The following is an 18,909-nucleotide window of genomic DNA, read 5'->3' as shown; positions in this document are numbered from 1 at the left end:
TGGAGGGGCTGCCCGGGCTCCCCACCGTCCTTAGCCACTGTCACCCATCATCCGTTCCGCGCCCCGGGAGGCATCGTCACCGTTGGCCGCAGCATCCCCGGCTCCGCGGAGGAGCCAGGCTGGCTCTCCCACGCTCAACGAGGGGCAAGGGGATGGGACTTTTGGGGTCTCCTGTCAGGCCTAGGGACTGGTGGGGACCCCCCTGTGCCCTCTCATGCCCTTCAGCCCCGCTGCTGGGGGGGATGCGGTGGGGCAGGGCTGCCGGGCAGGGGGATGGGGTGCAGGCAGGGCTTGCCCCTCGCCCCAGCCCTGGAAGGGTCCCTGCCTGCTGCACCTCCTGACAGGCAGGGACATGGCGAGGTGCAGGCTTGGGGGGGACTTCCACTGCCCCCCAGTCCAACCCTCAGAAGCCCCCTGAGTCCACATGCATCACCCTATGGATTCCTGCAGGTCTGGGGAGCCCCAACACCACAAGTCACCCCTTCTAGAGCCTCCACCAGCCCAGAGAGGGGGACAGACAGATGGGCAGCTATTCCCTGTGGGTACAGCAGGCACCATGCCCATGACAACACAGGCTCTACTTCAACAGCCACATACCCCCTAACGCATCAAACAGGGGCTGCTCCATTCTGCCCCATCAACCCGAGACCCCCTTCATGCACCCGCTGCCTGTCTCCTTGCCTGCCCCAGGGCAAGGGGGCCAGACCCAGCCTCTCCCCTCTGCAATGTGGGCACAAGTGCTTGTAGCCTGCTCTGCCCACACACAGTACCTGTCTGCCACCCTGTCACAGCACCAGACACCCCTGCCAAGTGGACACAACCCAGCTGCTGGGAGTGACTGCGACAGCTCAGAGCAGGACTGAGCCCCCCACGGGGACATAAGCCCCCTCTGTACCATGTTCTCCCCACAGGGACATGGTATATCTACTTACTCACAGCATGTCCCAGCCTGGGAACTGCACGCAAAATGGGGTTAACAACAACAAAACAGGGTTAATGCCAACCAGCAGCCACAGCCGAGCCACCAAGCAGTCAATGGCATGGCTGGACCCACAAAGCACAGGGTATCCACCCTCCACCAGCCATGGGGACGGGGCTTGGGGTAGGTGTCTGATGCTCACCACGGTGCAGACCCCTCGGGGCTCATTGCCAGGATGCTCAAGAGGAGACTGGTGCCAACCCCAGCCCCTCCATGGACCCACCTACGTCCTCTGTGCTGACAGGACATGACTCCCACCTATGGCACCTCTGCAGCCTCGTGAGGCCCCCGCTGCTCCCCGCAGAGGGGCTGTAGCATCCCCCTCGCATGCTGACCCACTCCCGCCAGCCTGTGATGCCGTTAAGCTGCTTTTGTGGCTGACGCACGTGCCTGGGCCATCAGATTAGAGCTGGGCAGTGGGCACAGCACTGGCTGCAGGGGCAGTTTGGCCATCCTGGCACCCCCACACACACCACAGGCCTTTGCCAAGCTGCTGATGCCTGTGTGGTCCATATCTCCTGCTCCTGCTGCTAAGTGGAACCAGCAGCAACTCATGATGAGCCCAGGGACCAGCCAGGGTAAGGACCATCCAGGGCGGCATCTATGCCCCAACAGCTCAGGGCAGCAGGCAAGGGGCCTGGGCAAGCGCTGGGGCTTGGCAACCCACAGCCCCACGAGCAGCGCTGTCTGGAGCTGTGCTGCCCCATCCCTGCCCCACCATCCACCCACTCCCAGGCCAGGGGCCGAGCTGTGGCTCTGGGTGACGGCAGGACAGCCTTAACCCTGACACCGCTCCGTCCAGCCAGGACCTCCTTGGGATAAGCAGCCCCAGGGCTTCTTTCTCTCTCTTTTTTCCTCCACAACTTTCACACGGCGGGGACGAGCTGTGCTGTCCCCGTCCCGACCCCTGCATCTCCCAGCGTGACTCATGTTTGTTGACCCGGGCTATTTCCGAAAGCACAGCTGGACTGATCCCCTCGGGGCTTGGAGCCCCTTCCTTGCCCCAGCCCTCCCGCTTGGCCCAGTGCCACCCCCACACCGCCGTTTCCCAGGGGAGAGCACAACAGATGGGTGATTTCAGGTACGAACAAGCCGCTGACAAAGCCGAGCCCCCGCTCCCATCCTGCACGCCCGGTGCGGTGCTGTCCCCCCCGCAGTGTCCCCTTCCCAGCAGCATTTCCATGCTGCTCCCTGCTCCCCTGGGACCTGCCCTCAGCCACTTTCCCACGGAGCGGGCAGCACGCCAGGCCCTTTGAAGTGGCCTTGGGTTGAGAGCTGTGTCCCAGGCGTGACACTGTCCCCAGCACAGCAGGGAAGGTAGCTGAATTGGGGGTCACCCCCTGGAAAACGCAGGGGTACCCCCACCCCGAACCACTCCCCACTGCCCTGGGCCTCCCTGCAGCCTGGCCATGGTGGGTGCTGGGGGGATGTGGGGGCTGGGGGCTGCCTGCCCCCCTCCCCCCATCGTCCCAGTCCTCCTCACCTGGGAGCACCTCAGGGCAGCCCAGGCCTCCATCCTCCCTGCCTGGCAACCACCAATCACAGGCAGCTCAGCCGTTGCCCTGGAAACCCCTGTTGCCATAACAGCCGCTGATGGAGGCACAGGGGAGGCAGATGGTGGCAGAAGGGGACAGCCACAGCTGGCGGGGAGGGGCAGGGGGTGCATGCTCAGAGACCCTCCCTGGGGCGGGTGCCGACCCCCTCCCCACAGCCCCCAGGGCTGTAGCACAGAAGGGCTGGATGCACATCTGGGGAGTGGCTGCTGGCTTTGCCACCTCCACAGGACCCCCTCTCACTTTGTCCCACCTCCTCCTGCAGCTGCTGTGCTCCAGGACCATCAGCCACATGCCTACTGCCCACCCACCTCACTGCCTTCAACCCGGAGCCCCAGTCCCTGTACCCCACTCCCCAAAACGGAGCTGCCTGCCCATGCTGCTAAGCATCCCACCCCAGGCATCACTCCAGAGCAACCCTCCCACCCAGGTGCTTGGCCCCAAGAGTTCACCATCAGGTGATAAGATGCACAAAAGCCCCAGCCATACCTGGATCTGCCCCTTGCCCATGATCTTGTCTACAATTTCGTTGTTGTCCTTGTTGAGCTTGGTCTTGTCGTAGCACTTCTCATAGCAGAGGATGCGCAGGGACTGGGAGCCCTCCAGCTCGATCTCAAACTCCTGGGCACGGAAGGAGGGTGGCTCAGCCCCAGCACCCCAGAGCAGCTTCAAAACTGCGGCTAGAAGGGGACAAGGGGCACAGTCCCATCCCTGTGTCCCACTCTCACCTCATTCCACTGTGGCTCGGTGGTGTCCCGGAAAACCCTGGTCTTGGCTTTGCTAACGAAGTAGCCGAAGGAGTCCACCTCCAGCGTGCAGTAAAGGTCTGGGGGAGCAAACACCGCTCAGCACCCCAGGAACATCCCTACTGGCTCCTGGGGGACCACTGTGGGCAGAGCATGCTGGACCCCAGCTCCTCTGATCACACCGGCCCCTCCAAGCAAGGGTGGGCACCCACACTTACTGGCAGACTGCTTGAAGCCCTTGGCAGAGTGGACGATGACGTGCAGGAACCCGTATAGCCCGGGGGACTCGTCGTCTGCAGCAGGGAGAGCAGAGGTTGTGTCAGGGCTCAGCTGCTGACTCCTGCGCCCTGGCCATCCCCGAGGCAGCCTTTGCCATAGTGAGAGCTAGGTGCCTGCGGTGACACCCCAATGTCCCCAAACCCCTGGAGAGCTATTCCTAAGGTCTGGAAGGGGACACGCATCCCCTGCTGCCCATTATCCCTGCCGGACATCCCGAGCTCTCCTGCTGCTGGACCGCCCTGGGGGAGGTTCCCAGGGGGGCTGGCTGGGTCTCAGCCTGGGGCCACCCTGGTACTGCCCAGCCCGTGGGGGTGCTGGAGAGACCCCCAAAGCAGCCCTATGTTGCAGCTGGGATGGCACTGCCTGGGAGCCCGACTCTGCTCCGGCAGTGCCACCTGGTGGGTAGCTGTCCCCCCGCACAGCCAGGGACCCTGCTCCAGCCAGGGGACCCCTCAGCACCATCACAGCATCATCCAGAGGCAAAAAGGGACCTGCCAGCCCAGCGGATACTCACCGTCCTTATTGCTGGTGACCGGGATGTTGTGGACGGTGCGTAGCTTGAAGCAGGATCCCGTGAGCACCTGCAGCTCCACCGAGCTCAGGACAAAGGCTTGGAGGTCTGGGAGAGGACATGAGAGGAGCTTCAGAGGGACACAGCCAGCACTGGCCATGGGGACCAGAGAGCAGTGGGCTGCAATCCTGTGGGACCTCCTTATGGCCCCTGGGGGGGCCAGGAGCCCCAGGAGAGCCTCAGCAGCCCCAAACTTACCCTTTTTCTGCAGTCTCTGAATGGCTTCCCTCCACTCAGACCTCTCGTAGTCGGACGACAGCAGGAAGAGGTAGCTCTGTAAAAGAGAGGGCAATGCAGCAGGCTGGGTGCAGGCAGGGCTGAGCCTGGCTCCCTGCCCACCCTCCTCACCTTCCCGTTGCGGTTGTGGATGCGGAAGGGGATGGCAGGCGAGTTGAGGAGCAGCCAGAATTCATTCTCAAACATCTTCTTCTTGAGACGCTCAATGGCCCGGCTCTGGCCCTTGTTGGCTTTCTGCAGGGGGGGAGCAGACAGGAGCTTTCACAGGCACCACTGGCTCTCGTGTCCCAACCCTTACCCCAAGGAAGGCACCCACCCCGGCAGCAGGTCCCACACCCTCCTCTCACCTCCTTCTGCACCTCGCTCTTGATGGCCGAGATCTTCATCTTCATGTCCTCCAGCTCATGGTCGGGAATGACGTGGACCTGCGGGCAGTGCTCCGATTCCTCCGGCGAGGGGAACACCAGGTCGGCCAGGGGCACGTACCACTTGCAGTCATACTGCTGGTGCTTCCTGCAGCCGGGGCACGGGCACTGAGCGATGCCTGACCCCATTCCCAGCATCCCCCAGCCCGCTGGAGGATGGGGAGGTTGGGATGCATTCTCCCCACGCCCAGTGCCCTCCTTACCCCACCGCTGTCTTCTTCAGCTTGGCACAAAGCAGCACGTCGGTGAAGAGGAAAACGTGCCGCAGCTTCCGTGAGCCCTCCGACAGCTCCACCAAGAAGCCATCCTTGACAAGCTGCCGGGTCTGCGGGGCACCAGGGCTGGCATGAGAGCGGGCAGGGAGCAAAGGCCAACAAACCAAAGGGCATGGATGCTCCTGTCCCTCTCCACGGCTCAGCCACCAGGAGCATGGGAAGGTCCATGTCCTCTGGGTGCTATTTGGATTCCCATATGCTCAGTAGGGTGCCAGCAAGACCAGGTAGAGCCCCAACCTTGCACCCAGGACTGCGTCTAGAGGAAATCCTCTATCTCCTGGCCCAGCACCATGGGGCTCTTCAGGGTAGAGACACCAGCCAGGGGCTGGCAGAGGGCTCAGCCCTCACCCTCTGCCCAGGCACTGCCGACCCCCCTGGCTCACCTCGCCCTTGGGGGTGGTGACCGCTGTCCTCCGGGGATCGATGTCCTCATTGATGCTGGAGAGGAAGTTCTGCGAGATGCGGAGGGCATCCTGGAGCAGCGGGTAGTCAGGGTGGTCAGCAGGGGTGTGTTTCAGGAGGTCCTGGAAGGGGACAGGCAGAGGTGAGTGGCCAGAGGGCACTGCCCTGCCTGCAGCGACCCCCCCAGCAGCATTCCCCACAGCTGCGGGTCCCCAGGAGCAATGGAGACAGAGCACCCCCGCCCCCGGGACTGGTGTCACACTCACGTGCAGAACAAGGGTGCTCCGCGTCACGCGGTCAATGGGTTTGTACAGCAGCGCTGAGGGGAGAGAGGAGGTGTCAGCAGCCAGCCAGGGCCCTGGTCCCTCTCCCACCCATGAGAGCCAGCAGCACATCCCACAGGGGCAAGCAGGGGAGACCAGATGCCCAGAGACCCCCCAGGTCTGCACAGAGCCCTGGACAAGTGTCTGGGGTCCATTCTGCACGGAGCCAGCGACGGCTGGACAATCGCGTTACTGCCAAGAGCAGCAGTGAGCCAAGGTTCAATGCGGCAGCGCCGTGCTCTGCTGCGCCAGGAGCCGGAGGAACCACGGCCTGGCAGAGCCCAGTGCTGGCAGCTGCCTGACGTGCACCTTGATTTTGGAGCTGCACCCAAGAGGTTTCACCAGCAGTAGAAGTGCCTGCAGGGTCCCCACTGGGGTGACAAGCCTGGACAGCTGCCATATGGCACTTCCCACATGGCACCCTGCTCCAGCCATTGCCCTGGATCGGCAAGGTCCGTCCCTGTCCCAGGACAGGGCACCATGGGGGCACCAACACAGCCACCATGTCCTCCTGCCCTCTGCTGCCACGGGTCACGGGTGGCAAAGCCAGAGGAGCCACCATAAACATCGTGCTGTCCTGACTGCAGGACGTCCCCACCATGACTGTGCCAGCATGTCCCCCTCGGGGATGAAGGACCTCCCCGCACATGGTGCGGGCACCAGCACCACCAGCTTGCCGTGCGGTGGCTGCAGAACAGAAGAGCTACTCATTCCCCCAGCAGCTTTTTCAGTTTCCCTTTTGGCTCACCGGCATGTTCAGTCCCTGCCCTGCTCTCACCGGCCTCTGCCACCCCCCGGGACACCCTGCACTTCCCCTCTGGCAGCCAGCCCTGGGTGCAAGGGGAACCCAGGCTGCTCCAGCAGCAGCAGCAAAACACACACCTACAGAGAATGCAGGGGCCAAGGCACGGTCCCAGCACCGCTGTCCTGTGTTCCCTCCCCACGGCGCCCCACAACTGCACACGAGGCTCTGTCCAGGGCAATGGGGCAGAGCTGCCCCACACACAGGGCACAGACACCCCCTTTCTCCTGCCACGCACCCTCCCACCAGGAAAGAACCCCGGGGGCTCATCAGAGGCACATTTCACCCCAAGCAGCCTCCTCCACAGTTCTTTGGGCAGGCAAAGGCACAGAGCACATCCACAGTGCTGCTCCCCATGGCCAGCTGCTCACACAGCTCCCTGGGCTGCTTACAGCCAGGCTGATGCCTCTGGGTTTTCCCTTCACTTCAGAGCACTTCCCCAAACTGCCAGGGCCAAGTAGGGCCGGGCATTCAGGCCAGGGGAGAGGAGGGATAGGTGCCACCACCCTGTGCCATGAGCCACAGGGGGCTCCCATCCCCTTCCCCCAGAAGGTGCTGCCTTGTGGAGCCGGGTCCTGAGAGAGGGACCCTTGTCCTGGCAGAGGGTCTCTGCTCGGGAGGCGAGGATGCATGGCTAGACCCCGAACTGGAGGCTGCATCACCCAAGACTCCACGCCAGCGAGTAAAATCAGAGCCCCGCTCCATGCGGCAGCCAGGGAGAGCCCTGCTCTAGGACGGAGGGGGGCAGGCAGGGTGTCCCCCCGCTTTCTCCCACCCTAGACACACGGGGAGGATGGACCCTCCTGCTACCATCGCTACAGGCACATGCAAAGCACCAGGGAGCCCCGGGAGGGGATATCCCAGCACAAGGGAGGAGCACTGGGCTCCTTGCTGGCCAGCGCCGCTCCGCCAGCCTGGGACCCCCACGCAGGCAGCACGGGGGCAGGCAGGCAGGGACACCTGGTGCCTCTCCTGCCCAGCCACGGAGATGGACGTTCCAGCCCCAAGACACTCACAGCCTCCGGCAAGCAAACGGGGATCCCTCCCTACCGCTGTCCCCGCAGCACAGCCCAGGCACAGGGGGTCCCCCTGCCTGCCCCAGCCCCTCGATGTCCCTCCACCGGCACGAGCACCTGCCCAGCAGGGAAGGCGAGCGCGTGGCCGCGTGTGCCGGAGCCAAGATGATTCAATAAAGCCTGGAACAAAGACGCTCCCAACTTCAGGCTGCAGAGCACGACGCAGCCCCCACCCCCCAGCAAGGACAGCCAGCCCCGGGCCAGTGTCCCTGCAGCGTGGCTCCCCACCCCACCGGCACCTGAATTCGGAGCCGCCCCCCTCGCCCCCCTCGCCTCACCGTAGGTGCAGTTACAGCAGAGTCGGACTACGACGAGGATTTCCATGGCAGCCCCGTCTCCACGCAGCCATCTCTGCCACCCCGCGCCAGCTCAGCCCGGCTGCGGCACGGCATCGGCCCCTCAGCACAGCTCTCGGCGCAGCCGGCGGGCGGGGATGAGGGGGTGGGCAGGGGGTGGGGGGCTCCTGCACGCCCCCAGCATCCTCAAGAGCTGTGTCCCCCCTCTCCTCACTGGCTCGGCACACGGGAACACAAAGGGCTCCGCTCGCGGGAGCCGCTCAGTAATTCATCCACGCCAGACCCGCGCACAGACAAAAGGCTGCGTCCCCCTCCCCACGCCCGCGCCTGCCGTACCCTCCATGGTGACAGACGTGTGGCTCTCCTTCGAGTCCTTGGGGCCCTTCACCTTCAGCTCCTAGGGAGGGAAAGGCCCATCAGAGCAGCCCAAGGGGGGCTGGGGGTGTGTGGTCATTGCTCAAGGTCATGGGCTCCCCCCCACCCTTCCTGCCCCCTGATACCTGCCCCCAGCCCCAGCCTGGCCATGCTGGAGGCCACACATGGGTGCTGGGGTGGAGGTGTGGACTGTACGGGATGCTGCCTGGCCGGGAGCAGCTCTGGCTGTGCCCAGCTGTCAGGACACGGTGAGCCCATGGGGTACCTTGGAGCAGGACCCCCAGCCCTATAGCAGCCCCACTGAGCTAAGAGCCCTGTTACAGAAGGGGCTGGAGGGAGCAGGGGGCCAGGCTGCAGCCACGGAGGTCCCTGTTTCTATAGGGAAGCCAGGCACAGAGATGCAGCCAGCAGGAGATGAGCCACAGGTGCCCAGCACCCAGCACCCATGCTCACTGGATGGGGCGAGAGGGTGCTGGGCATCCCAGAAATGACAGCAGTGGGGACTGAGCCTGACCTGAGCTTGCACAAGGTGGGGGGCAAAGCCCTACAATACTCAGAGAGCATGACCCTCCCCCACAGCCACTGATGTCCCTGCCCCCAGGACAGTCCTCAGGGTAGGGGGAGTACCTCTGTGGGGCAGACAGGGGTGGCTCAGCCACGGGGATGGCATTCTCTGCCGTGTGCCGGGACAGCCTGGCCATGGCCCCCCAGCCCAGCTTACCTCCGAGATTTTCTGGAACTGGTAGTTGCTCTGGCTGCACTTCTCCGCCGTCTCCAGTGCGATTTTGTAGTTATCCACAAAAGCCTTGTAGACCCCCAGCTGGCTGGCCTGTGGGGAGTGGGGGTTAGCCAGGCACCCAGCGCGATGCTGAAGCCCCCCCTTACAGCGTGAGCAGCCAGGCAGCCATCGAGGGGACACTGCCCAGCGCTGTCCCCTCCCGGCGGGACACTGCCAGATCACAGCCAGCTGCAGGGCCACACGCTTGGCTCCGCACGGAGAGCCTTCGCCTGGGCAGGATGGTGGGGGTCCTTCCCAGCCCTGTACCCCCACAAACCTCTGAAATCCAGCAAAGAGGTAACAAGTGCCTGGGCAGCAAAGGCTGAAGCTACAGTCACTTCCCAGCACCCTTCAACCTGCCCTCTCCTCCTTCCCTCCCCAGCATGGCCATGGCACCCACGGGCACAGCCCCGGCACCCACGGGCACAGCCCCTGCCCCCACTGCAAGTTCAAAGCTGTGGCAGGACCCAGAGCGTGACCCTGGGGAGCCACTGCCGCAGCACCCACAGGTAGTGAAGAGGCAGCGACCTCCTGCCTCTCCCCAGTGGGCCACCCACCCGAATGCCTGGGCTCTTGCCAGCCCCACGGTGACACCACACCACACACCTCCAACCGAAATCTCACCACAGTTGCACCCAGGACCCGCCAGCTGTGGGCATCCCCACTGCAGAGAGGGGCACTGGGGCTACACTAACTCCCATCCCAGGACTGGAGGGCTCTGGCAGGCAGCAGCAACTGCTGCAGGGAAGTCGCATGGCCACCAGTGAGCACGTGGCAGGGCGTGAGCTGAGCCATGCCCCGGGGCTGAGCCCTGCAGCGTGATGCTCCATCTCCCTGGCCCTCCTCTTCCAAGCGGAGCAAGCCCCAGGGAAGATGCATACCAGCTTCTGGAAGAGGTGGCCCATGGTGACATTGCTGTCCCACTGCTGCACTTTTGGGCACAGGCTGTCGTAGAACTCCTTGTGGATCTCATAGATGTCCTGAATCTTGTAGAAAATTGTCTCGATCTGCTGGAGGGTGAGGACAGGCTGTGATGTAGTGGCCGTGGCCTTCAGTGGCTTCATAGGCTGCCAAAGGAGGAGAAGGGAAAGTGAGACAAGGGCTGGGAGGAGAAGCTGGGGATGAAGGGGATCTGAGCCAGCAGCGAGGGTTGTCTGGGACGTGTCCTGGCCAGCAGATGGATCAAGGGGCCATTCCCAGTTTGTGCATCCCTGCAGACTTCCCCATGGCGGTGGTAACCCCTGTGTTGTGCAACAGCGTCTCCACCACACGGGGCTAGCAACTCCACAAGAGGAAGCAGGGCTATAAATACCTCCCTGTCAGGCACACTGGTGGCAGGGGGAAGCAAGATGGGGGCTGATGGGCCAGAGCAAGGCTGGCTCCAGTGTGGCTTCTGCAGCTTTGCTTCTGCCCAGGTGGCGTCTGGGCCAGGCCTGCCTGGGGGAGGCTGCCCAGGAAGAAATTACGCCACCCACCCACCCACCCACCTACCCATCCAACCACCTGCCCACTCATCCCTCTATCCATCCATCCATCCATCCACCTACCCATCCACCCACCCACCTTCCCACCCATCCCTGCTGAGGACATCCCTGGAGGGGGTGTCTGGTCTGGGGGCTTAGCTCACCAACAACAGGGCCTCCAGCTGGTTGATGTAGATCTCCTCACTGGCCAGGAAACCGGAGAGCACGAGCTTCCGCATCTCCAGGCCTTTGCCAGCATCTCGCTCGCCCTGTGCAACACAGCAAGGAGCCTGTCTGAGCCAGCAAGCGGCATGGGAGGAGACCCCTCATGCCACCAGCCCACCCCTGGCATCCCCACATGGGTGGGAAGCTCTGTGGCAAGGGCTGGGCATATGCCCACTTGGCAGCACAGCCAGGCTGGAGCCAGCTGGGAAGCCACTGGCTGCACTGGCTTTGCTCCCCTCCCTGCTCCTGCCTGGCCAGGAGCCCGGCACTGCTGGCAGCCCTCCAGGGTGGTGCACAGCACGGCAGGACTCTCCCAGGGCAGAGTCCAGAGGCGCCCGGTGAAATCATGCCCGGCAGTGGATGGTGCTGCCACGTGGTCCAGCACCACCCTTTTCCCCAGCTGAGGCTTTCCTGGGAAAGTGCCACCCCATCAGTCGCTGCCTGGTGGCACCGGGGCAGGTCCCGGGCTGTGTGGGTACCCGCTGCCACGCCAGCAGCTGGCAGTTCAGCCCGTGCCCAGGTCTGCTGCAGCACCAACGCTCCGGTGGCATGACCCTTGTGGCTTGGAGATGGGTGATGCATGGCTGGACTGGGGGGCTCTGGGACCCTCAGCAAGGCTCTGCCAGCACCCCGGCACAGGCACGCCAGCCCCGGGACTGCCTTGAATGCACAGGATGCCTCAGCCTCCCCCCTTAAAAAAAAAATCACACCCAGGAACCAGGGTTTGCCACCCAGACAGCAGCCAGGCAGAGCCACGGGGACATCGGTTGCTCCAAGCAATGTGCCATTTGGGATGGTTTGGGGAGGATGTTGGTCCTGCCTCACCCCTGCGCATGCTGCTGGCCCCTGCCAGCCCTGGCCACTGTGCTGGGGTCCTGGCAGCTACAGACACCCAGAGGGGCACAGCCCCATGGCTGCGGATCAGCATCTCCCTGTCCCACTCTGGCATCCACCAGCCAGCCCTGGGGGCTGCTGTGCCAACTGGGGTGCCCACCCCATGGCTCCCTGCCAGGCTGCACCATAAAGGCTGGGTCATGGTGACTGGTGTAGCACTGGTGTGTGCAGGGGGGGTCACTTTTGTGTGCTGGGAGCTTGTAGGCTCTTTGCCACCGATTAGTCATGGGCTCTTCCTGCTTCCCCCAGCCTGGGCCCTGTGTTGGAGCTGGGGAGATAAAGGGCCCATCCACGCCTCGGGCCCACAGCACCCCACAGGGATGATGCCAGCTGGACCCCCAGCACCCAGAGCAGCAAATCTAGAACAGGGTCTGGTGGCTGCCCCATGCAGGAGCTGGGGACCAGAGCCCTCCTCCAGTCCTGTGCCAGCTCCCTGGGGGCACCCAGGTGGCCCCGGCAGGAGAAGGGGGTCGCGGTGTGCCTGCCAGCACAGGGGTCCCCCCAGGGCCACCCCCAGCACCAGGGTCTGGTCCCGTTTAGGGGTTGCTGGTGGTCATGCGGCAGGGCAGTGGCAGAGCGTGGTCCAGCCCCTTCCTGAGCATCAGGCGCGGGCTCTGCTGAGCCACACAGCCCCCCCCCAGCAGCACACGTGGCCCCCACTCCCCCCCAGGAGCAAAGCTGGCTGCTCACCTCACTCTGTGCAAGCACCCACTGAATCCTTTGCACCCGATGACTAGCACAGCCCTGCCCCGTGCCCCCCAGTTGCCGGCTGCCCCGGGGGAGTGGTGGGGCTGAGGTGATGTTCCCGCTGCCCCTACAGCTCTGCCCCCCACAGCACCCGCTGCACCGACCAGGAGCTGCCCCGAGACCTGGGCATCACAAGCACCAGCAAGACACCCCTTGTCCCCCCCACCCACCGCCCAGCGCGGGAGCGGGGTGCCCCCGCCGCCCACCTTCTCGCTGGCCGAGAACGGAGACCCAGGGCTGGTGGGGGTTCCTGGCTCAGAGTCATCTTCATCCTCCAGCACTTTATCCAGGTACCCTATGGCCTCCTCTTCATCCTCCATGGCCAGCCGGGCAGCGGGGGGCACAGGGGACCCCGCAAAGCTCCAGGCGAGGGGCTCACGCCGCCGAGCCGGCCCAGGCTGACTCAGCCCTGGATGCCGGCCACCGCCGCGGGATGAAAGGAGCCATTATGGGATCCCCGGTGCTCCTGCCTGCCCCGGCTCCGGCCTTCAGCCCCGGCGTCCCAGCCGCAGCGCCAGGCGCTCCCGGGGCACCCGCACAACCGCCTCCGAGCGACGGCTGTGCCAACTCCGGGGTCACCGGCGCTGGGACGAGGGGGACAGCCTGGCTCGGCCCTGGGCTCCGCTCAGCCCCCCGGGGCCGCCGGCGGTGGAGGGCCGCTGCCCGCCGCCCTGCGCCCCGGCCGGCCCCGCCGCTCCGCCCTGCTCGCTCGCTACAGGAAATGCAGCTCCTGGCGCTGGAGGTGGGGCTGCTCCGCCATCGCCATCGGCCTGTGGGCAACGCCGGCCCCCCAGCCGCGTCTCCCAGCGCTGGCGGAGCTCGGGGTGCCCAACGAGACCCATGGGGAGGGGTCCCCTGCGCCCCGCCAAAGCCCCCCCAAGCCCTCAGGCAGCCAGCAATGGGAGAGCATCCCTCCGGCCGTGGTCCCACTGGTCCCCGCGTGTCCCACAGGCAGGCAGAGAGCTGGGTTGTCACCAGCATGAAGCGACCTTGCAGGGCAGCAGCAGCACCAGGTGCCATAAAGGGACCTGGCTCCGCACCCCCAGAAGGGGTCCGGATCTGCTTCCTGCCCCAGAGGTGTCCCAGGGCAGGGTGACACAGCTCAGATGCATGCCTTCCCGCAGCACCTTCCCTGCATCCTGTGGGGATCAGCGCTGGCACCTCGCCGCTGCCCCAGCCTGACCGTGACCTGGGGACTGCTGGGGGGTGGGGACACCAGCAGTGGCCTGATGCCTTCGAGGGACGCCGTGGGCCCTGGCAAATGGGGCAAGACTGGGCTGGAGGAGGGGATACTAACGCAAGAGCTGTTTCAGCAGCTCCCCCACCCCCAGCTCCTGGGCAGCAAAAGGGGAACCAGTGGCCGCATGTGCTCTGCCCACAGGAGCCATCCCTCCTCCCCATGCCTGTCCAAGCCTGGAACAAACTCCTGCTGCGAGAAGTGGGCAGGGACACAGACATGGGGACTTTCCAGAGCCTGTGCCCAGCCCTGGGTCCGCACTGTAGCTTGGGCTTTGTCCAGCCTTTGCTAAGTGGGGTCTGTGCCAGGGCACCAGGACCCTGCCCGCTAGGGCCAGACCCCCAGAGCTGGAATGGTGCCTGCCCGGGGAAAAGCCACCCGCAGTGCCAAACCCTGCAGCACCTAAGCAGGGGCTGGCCAGCACCCCACCCCACGACCATGCTGCTGGCGTGTCCCAGGTGGGAGAGGGTGGGACAGGCTGTGTCTGCACCCAGCAGCTGGGGACCCCAGGCACGGTCACAGCTGCCCCTGGAGCTTGCAAGAAGAGACGTCCCACCAGAAACCTCCTGACACCCATCCCGCCCCACTGGAGGAGCAATGGGGTGAGCTTGGTACCCCGTGCCACCAGCCACAGCGGGACCCACACGCAAGCCTGCGCGCACTGACAGGCTGGACACGCAGGATTAAAGGTGCGGGTACCAGCGCTTCCCAGTCCTGGCAGTGCCCACCCAGCTGGCTGCACTGCCCGCCTCCGGGGCTGTGCCCAGCATCCTGCTGTGGGCCAGGGGACCCAGCCCCAGGACAGGTCCTTCGCGGGTGGGGGGGCAGCAAGCCACCCTCCCCCAGCGGGGAGCTGCCGCTGGGTGCTAGGTGCCAGGGGAGGAGGATGCTGCGAGGCAGGGCCCGGGGGAGGAAGCCACACCTCTCGCCTCCTCTGCCTCAGCATCCGGGTTAAGGGTTTAACTCTTTCCACGACAAAAAAAAAAAATAATAAAAAAAAAAATCACGTTTCCCAGCCCGGGCAACACCCAGCCAGCCCCGGGAGCCCGGCAGCTCCCCCAGCCCCGGGCGCTTTGCAGGGGCTACTAAGAGCCCACCGGCCCCGGGCACCCCGGGGGGCCGCAGCCCCACCGGCCCCGGGCTTTACGGAAACTTTGATTCTGGAAAAACATCGATTTTCCCTCTGGTTTCTCGCCCCGCACCTCTGCAAGCATCCTCCCTGTGAAACATCCAGCACAAACCCCGAGGGCCTCCCGAGGATGCGCTCGGAAGAGCAGAGGGAGAGGAGGGGGTTAAATCTGAGTTCCCCAGAAGAGGGGGGGAACACCGTGTCCCTCCCCAGCTGGCGGCTCGTCCCCAAGTGCCGCTAGATGGAGCCGGCAGCCCGGCGGAGAGCTGCGCCCTGCCCCGGCCGGGGACCCCGGGGACACCCCCCCACTTCCCAGCAAGCCCCCAGCCCCCGCTCTCCGACGAGCCCTTGCCGTCCTGACTCTGCCACCGGCATGGCACGACAGAGCAGGAACAGTGTCCCACAGCCACGGCACGCCCAGCACAACAGGGTGCTGCTCCCCAGAACCGGGATGGTGACGGGCCAGCAGGGTTTGGGATGCCAGGGGACAGTCCCCCAGGTTCCAGCAGCACCAGAGCATCACCGCCACCGCTGGCACAACCCAGCTGGGCACCCACAGCCCCGGCTTCAGCCGCGCTCCCAGCACCTACCCCTGTGCCCAGGCCATCAGTGGGTGTGGGCGAGACGCCGTCCCCGCTGTCCTGGCCGCGGGCGCTGAGCTGGGGGGACATGGTGGGTGACTCGTCGATGTAGGGCATGGTTTCCGAGCCCTCTGGCAGCGCCTTGGGCTCCTCGTTGCCCTCGGCGTCGTACTCGTCCGCACCATAGTTGAAGTCTGCCAGGGGAAGAGAGCGTGGTGGTGAGCATCCAGGCAGCGGCATGGCCAAGGGTCACCACACTGCACATCACAACCGCCACAGCCTGTGGGTGACCGACCCCACGACTGATAGCCAGGGCCAAGCACAGACACACACCCCCACAGCCCCCCCGGGCCCTGCTGCCTGCCCGGCTGAGCAGGCAGGGCATCGCAGGGAGCATCCTTGGCTGCCAGGCATCCTCTGCCCGACACACTTCCCTATATTTGCATAATTAACTGCACCAAGAGGCCGCAGGCCTCCTCTGTGCAGGGACAGCTGCTCTGCCAGACGTCCCAGCCCCACGCGAGCGGCTCTGCCCTGCCTGCCTGGTGGCTGCCATTCCTGTGCCATCCCCAGGGAGGGACGGAGCTGGGCTGGCAGCCACAGCCACCATCCTCCCACTTCCCCATGCCCATCCTTCTCGGAGCGTAGGAGTGGGTGCCAGGATGGCTGGGTCTGCAGCACGGAGGACAGTGCCACCCCCCCTGGAATGAAGGGGACAGTGGCAGCTCCATGGCGGGTGGGCAGCTTGGGCCATGCTTGGGGGCAGGAGGGTTCTGCTTTCCCCAGCACAGGGTGAGGCCACCACCACGCCAGGCCAGCACCCATTTTTGGGTGCCCCATGGTGACCCACAACCCCCCTGTTGCCCATGGCACAGGGGAAGCCTTTCTGGGAAGGCAGAGCCCCAAGTGGGAGCTGGGGACCCCAGGGTCTGCAGTTGGTCCCCTGGGCACAGCAGGGGATGGGGGTACATCCTAACCTGTTACCATGGAAACGGCAGCAGCTCAGTGGCAGTGGGAAGAGGTGGCTGCAGCAGCCCCGAGATGCTGACAAAGGGGAGGGGGAAGGGAGCCCGGCTGCGGCAGGGGCGGCCGCGGGGTGCAGCCAGCACCCCCATCCAGGGCCTGTGGCCAAGACCTCCTCGGCAGCTCCCAAAGAGGCAGTGGGCACAGCTCACCCAACCCAACCCCTGCCAGCCCTGCATTCCCCTCCTCACCCAGCAGCCCCATGGCTGTCCCCACAGGGTCCCTAGGCAGGGACAGTGGGGAGATCCTGGCCGATACCCTGGCCAAAACAGAGTGCACAGGGTCTGGAGCAGCCATCCCAGACCAAACCCCACACCGCTGCCACTTCACGCCCCCAAAGCCCTGCCACCCTGGCCAAGGACTCCCCTGACTCCCTCCAACACCACTCAGCACATTAATATTGCATTCAGCTTCGTATTGCAAGTAGATAAATCTTTAAATCAAAGGGCACAGCGAAGCTTGCTCAGGCCAGAAGCCCTGCCGGTGCAGGTGGGCAGGGATGGGTGGTCCCATCCTGCACCTGGGAGTGGAATGGAGGAGAGCCCTGAGATGGGCCAGATGCATCCCAGCTCTGCCAGGACACCACAACCCCTCTAAGTCCTTGCTTCATTAGCAATTAGCAGCTAATAACCATCCCTCAGAGGCTAGGGTGCTACCCTTGCTGGGTCACCACAGGAGCTGTCTAGGAATGAAAGAGCTGGGTGGGCAAAGATGGGGAACCCCGTAGATCCCCTGGTCCTCAGCTTCCAGGGAAAGAGGATCCCTGGCTCTAACCTGTCCTGCCTCACGGTGGGATGTCCCTCATCCCTTCTGCCTTTGACAGGTCCCAGCTGGGACGCCTCCAGTATTAGCCAGGAACAAGGCAGGATGAGGTACATTAGCACTGGAGTCTCCTGATGCTAGCCACCTCCTCGGAACACCCACCCCAAGCAGCCCCCCTGAGCCCACCCAGCCTGGCACTGTGCCCGGGCTGGGGATCCCCCAGAGATACCCAAACCTCTCACCCAAGCGCCCTTCCCTGTCAGGCAGGGTCTAAGGGGGAGCCAAGGCAGCCGGGAGGGGACAAAGGTGACGGTGCCCACCAAACACACCAACTCGGAGACCATCAGGCTCCACCACCTCCCCTCCCCCAAGGCCAAGGTCTGCAGCTCCAAGGTGGAACTGTGGGGCGGGCAACAGGGGTACCCAGAGTGGCACCAGCACTGGGGGAGACCTGGCAACCCAGGCTGGAGTGGCTCGGTAATGAGGAACACAGCTTTAACGAGGTGGCTGGGGACCCTGGGAGATGACACCTGCAGAGGTGCAGGGAGGGCAGCATCCATGGCATGGAGGGGGAAGGGCCTGGCCTGTGGGGATGCAGAAGGACCTGGCTCTCACACAGCTATCTCTCCCAGTTGGAGCAGATCAACATCCCAGACCTGAGCTGGGGATGAGACCTACAGGTAGTGCCCCACCAGGCACCCAGGGAGAGGGACCCTGTGCTGCCCACAGGAGGGAGGCCAGAGCCATCTCCCCATGGCTCCAGCTGTGCCTCCAGCTGTGCCACCCACAGCTGTGCAGTATTTACTGGGCTCTCACCCAGTCAGGCCAGGCAGCAGTACCTCCCCAGCAACCGGTGCAGGGAGGGAACGAAGCATTACCAAGCAGCCAGGATGGGCAAAGGGGACATTGCTGGGCAAGGGGACACTAAGGGGCTGGCCCCTGCATCTCCCTGCCTGTGGGGTGCTCCTGCCACCCAGCCAGCCCAAACCAAGCGCCTCCCTCCTTCCTCCGCAGCTGCATTGCCCCTGCAGCCTGTTCCTGTGCCCGTGCCAAAACCCAGTGCTATTTTTGCTCCCGTTTTTTAGCAGCAGTGGAAATCTTCCTGCTCCACCCCAGGCGTGGGGACCGAGGGGAGGGAGGCAGCTTGGCCCAAGGGAGCCACTTTGGAGGGTGAGGACATCCCGACCTGAAACAGCCTTGTGACCCCGGCTCCCACACGTAGCCCTGTGGTGCTGAGCTGGATCCAGCCCCGCAATGCATGAAGGGCTGGCGCCCATGGGATGCTGGCACCCATCAGGGCAGGTGTCCTGTGGGGTGGCAGGTGGACCCAGGAGGGTGACAAGGCCAGGAATACATCCCTACAGGGGACTATATTCCCCAGGAAAATACTGTTTCCACTCTGCCACGTCTTCCCAGGTCTGACCCAGGCTAATCCCAGCACGAAGGTCCCCAAGAGGGAGCACAGCCGAGAGCAGCGGGCAGCTCCTGCCCAGCCCGGGCAGAGGCAGCACAGTCACAGCAGTTCTGAGTGGCATCTTCTTTGCTTTCCAGTTGGGTGCATGCTGTTCCCCAGCACCCTGACAGTGCACCAGCACACCCCAACACTCACCCATCTCATTCCACTGCCAGGAAAAGCCCAACATCTGCACAGAGCCTGCGAGGTTTTGGGGAAATGCCTCGGTCTCCCTGCGCCTGGGTGAAAATTCACCATGACAACATGGATGCGCGAGC

General features: G+C 64.5%; 1 protein-coding gene across 3 annotated transcripts in view; it reads right to left on the bottom strand.

Annotated features, from left to right (window-relative positions):
- ABR (ABR activator of RhoGEF and GTPase) overlaps nt 1–18,909 on the bottom strand; it is a 41,261-nt gene that overhangs the window by 11,121 nt on the left and 11,231 nt on the right. For 2 of the 3 annotated variants that reach the window (XM_055718240.1, XM_027806225.2), the window contains exons 2-16: nt 15,403–15,587; nt 10,745–10,849; nt 9,999–10,184; nt 9,061–9,168; nt 8,301–8,361; nt 5,734–5,786; nt 5,449–5,589; nt 4,994–5,115; nt 4,713–4,878; nt 4,477–4,599; nt 4,327–4,402; nt 4,072–4,176; nt 3,497–3,571; nt 3,261–3,358; nt 3,022–3,153 (exon numbers count right to left, since the gene is read on the bottom strand). In XM_055718240.1, the coding sequence (XP_055574215.1) occupies nt 3,022–3,153; nt 3,261–3,358; nt 3,497–3,571; nt 4,072–4,176; nt 4,327–4,402; nt 4,477–4,599; nt 4,713–4,878; nt 4,994–5,115; nt 5,449–5,589; nt 5,734–5,786; nt 8,301–8,361; nt 9,061–9,168; nt 9,999–10,184; nt 10,745–10,849; nt 15,403–15,587 (1,736 nt within the window). Of the gene's footprint in view, nt 1–3,021; nt 3,154–3,260; nt 3,359–3,496; nt 3,572–4,071; nt 4,177–4,326; nt 4,403–4,476; nt 4,600–4,712; nt 4,879–4,993; nt 5,116–5,448; nt 5,590–5,733; nt 5,787–8,300; nt 8,362–9,060; nt 9,169–9,998; nt 10,185–10,744; nt 10,850–12,652; nt 12,788–15,402; nt 15,588–18,909 lie in introns of those variants that run through there. The other variant, XM_027806226.2, reaches the window with a different exon arrangement.

The sequence above is a fragment of the Falco cherrug genome, chromosome 1, assembly GCF_023634085.1.
Source record: "Falco cherrug isolate bFalChe1 chromosome 1, bFalChe1.pri, whole genome shotgun sequence".
NCBI classification, from domain to species: Eukaryota; Metazoa; Chordata; class Aves; order Falconiformes; family Falconidae; genus Falco; species Falco cherrug.
This window is presented reverse-complemented; position numbering and strand designations above follow the sequence as displayed.